The sequence below is a fragment of the Engraulis encrasicolus genome, chromosome 17 (assembly GCF_034702125.1).
Source record: "Engraulis encrasicolus isolate BLACKSEA-1 chromosome 17, IST_EnEncr_1.0, whole genome shotgun sequence".
Taxonomy (NCBI): Eukaryota; Metazoa; Chordata; class Actinopteri; order Clupeiformes; family Engraulidae; genus Engraulis; species Engraulis encrasicolus.
This window is the reverse complement of record NC_085873.1, coordinates 24165202-24167701: the sequence shown is the minus strand read 5'-3', so window position 1 is coordinate 24167701 and position 2500 is coordinate 24165202. Positions and strand designations below refer to the sequence as shown.

The following is a 2500-nucleotide window of genomic DNA, read 5'->3' as shown; positions in this document are numbered from 1 at the left end:
ATGTGCGCGCTTTCCACTATACTCTAAATGTACTTGCTAAACATGGTGGTGATCTGACTTCAGCCGTTCCTTCCAATACTTCTATACAAACATTCCTGTCTCCGCGAGCAGATGAGGATCCCTCTGCAACCTCTGATTGTTTGGAAACTGCTGTCACTCAAAAATGCACTCACGTGATTGGCTTCTTAGCATCTTGCCCCTCCTCACAGCGCAAATGTTTGTAAAATGGAAACCTGTCTATACAAAGGCGTGGTATCTGCTATGTTATACAGTATATGATGTGCGGTTTGACCAGGCTAATGTGTGGTTCATGACATTTCAGGCTTATAATGTGTGGTTTGTTGTTTGACAGACAGGGGGCGGTCTTCAGCGGCGAGCGGAGGAGTGGACTGAGCGCGTGGGTGCGACACGGGCTGCTCGACCACGAACCCCCTCTCGCGAACAGGTACCTGGGGAAGACAGGTCACACACACACACACACACACACACACACACACACACACACACACAACCTTACAACCTTCCTTCCTTCATTCATTCCTTCCTTCCTTATTTTGTCCTTCCTTTTTTCTTTCCCTCTCATAGTCCTTTTTCTTCTTTTTAGATGCGTCCCACGCATCTCTATAAGAGGCTTTGGTGTCCGTCCGTCCGTCCGTCCGTCCGTCCGGCTTTGGTGTCCGTCCGTCCGCCCGTGATGCGTTTCTGAATTCTGATTCCCTCTTGTGATTCCCTCTTGTGTCCACAAGGTGGCAGTCGCTCAGTGGAGTGGCAGAGCTCAGTTTTGGCCTGGAGCTCATGCGTGCAAACCAAAACGTCTACCATAATGGTTAGCAAACCGGCTACGCAGCTGATTGATAGCATTATCTGACACAACTGCAGAAGCACAGAAGTCTGCATGCATATTCCATCCATGTGTGCCATGTGTGCTAGCCGAGTTCCTAAACATTCACACAAAGACGTCTTCAGATAAGGAGGATAACTGTCAAGCGCCACACTCAACAAACTCTTCATGGTCAATAACACCAAGCAGAGCACAAGAAATAGGAAGGCATGAGACATTTGCAGATAGCGTTTCCTATGTTCAGTGTTGTTAGACTACACAGCGTCACCACTCAAAAGAAACAACACCCTTTCAAGAAAACAACAGCCCGAACACCGGCAATCCCCTGGATTTTTTGACAATGCTGTGAGAAGTGCAGGCAAGAGAGCAACTCGCGCTTTGAGCGTGGGTGGAGGAGATTACTTCGATACTTCGATTAGATTTCACAGACACGCGAGCACAGGGAGAAGGCTGTGTTTCTGTTGATCATACGCACGCGCGTCTTTTAAGGGGTTTGTTCGGGGCGACCGCTTGACAGAGAGCGCGCTTTTCGGTTTATGCAGTAAATGTCTCATTGATTAGTTTTTGGAACTTACGGTGTGTCTGTAACGGTCTACGAAGACAATATCCACGTGAAAACGCAAACGCCTGCAAACCACTGTTTTGACAGAAAGACAGTTCACCTGTCGCCTACTCTGTCTACTTCCCAAAGCGGCATTTAAAAGTATTCCATGAAATCCAACATCAACGTCACTTCAAATAGGTGACCGCATCATGCACACACATGAAATAACACTTCAGTTCTCATATTAAAGTGAAAAGAGAATTTCACATTTTAGTTTATTTAATGTATGCAAAATTGCAAATAGCCTATTCATTGAAATCTGTCCAGAAAGGGTTGTAATCCAAGTTTGCCTGTTTTTTATGTTTGTAATTTAAAAAAATAAAAAATCTTGATTATTATTATTTATTTATTTTTTTAAATAGAGATTTTATGTTTTAAAAAAATGTGATATGGGATGGGCCGATGGCCCCCCTAGCTAAATTCGCCTTAGGTCCCCAAATTGCTAAATGTAGTGTAAGGGATTATTTTGAAAAGACAGTAGCATGTAATCAGCAATGCATTACAGTTTTTCAGTAACTTGCCCAACACTGTTGAAATCCTATGGTACTTTTTCAAATCCAGGCTTATACAGTACATGGTAGGCTTATTGATAAATTGCCTTGACAGGTTATGAGGAGGCCAAGGGGGCGTTTGGGCAAAAAAGGTTCAGAACGGGCATAGACGGACGCATCTGTTGTCCGCCTGTCGGACTTGTTTTCTTCTTTGTTTCCTCTTTTCCATTATTCTCTCTTCCTTCCTTCCTTCCTTCCTTCCTTCCTTCCTTCCTTCCTTCCTTCCTTCCTTCCTTCCTTCCTATCTTTCATCTTTCTTTTCCCACCTTCATTATACTGAAGAGACAAATGTGACATGTGGACCTTGTTGTGTTTGCAGATGGGGATGAGGGAGGAGCAGTGGACGGGCAGAGAAGAGGTGCCCTTGGGGAGAGTGCCCTCAAGAGGTGGGTCATGAAATTGCACGCCACTCTTGCTGGTCATAGTATGATGATTATTGTGAATATTATTATTGCATGCAGGGAAACATAACTCATAGCCATGTTTGATTTAGCTAATCAGCTA

At 44.5% G+C, this 2500-nt stretch overlaps 1 protein-coding gene across 1 annotated transcript in view; it reads left to right on the top strand.

Moving 5' to 3' along the window:
- LOC134466951 (brain-specific angiogenesis inhibitor 1-associated protein 2-like protein 2) overlaps nt 1-2500 on the top strand; it is a gene marked incomplete at its 3' end in the record, with an annotated part of 11178 nt that overhangs the window by 6049 nt on the left and 2629 nt on the right. The window contains exons 5-7 of the mRNA XM_063220879.1: nt 353-462; nt 747-752; nt 2348-2382. Coding sequence (XP_063076949.1) covers nt 353-462; nt 747-752; nt 2348-2382 — 151 coding nt within the window. The remainder of the gene's footprint in view (nt 1-352; nt 463-746; nt 753-2347; nt 2383-2500) is intronic.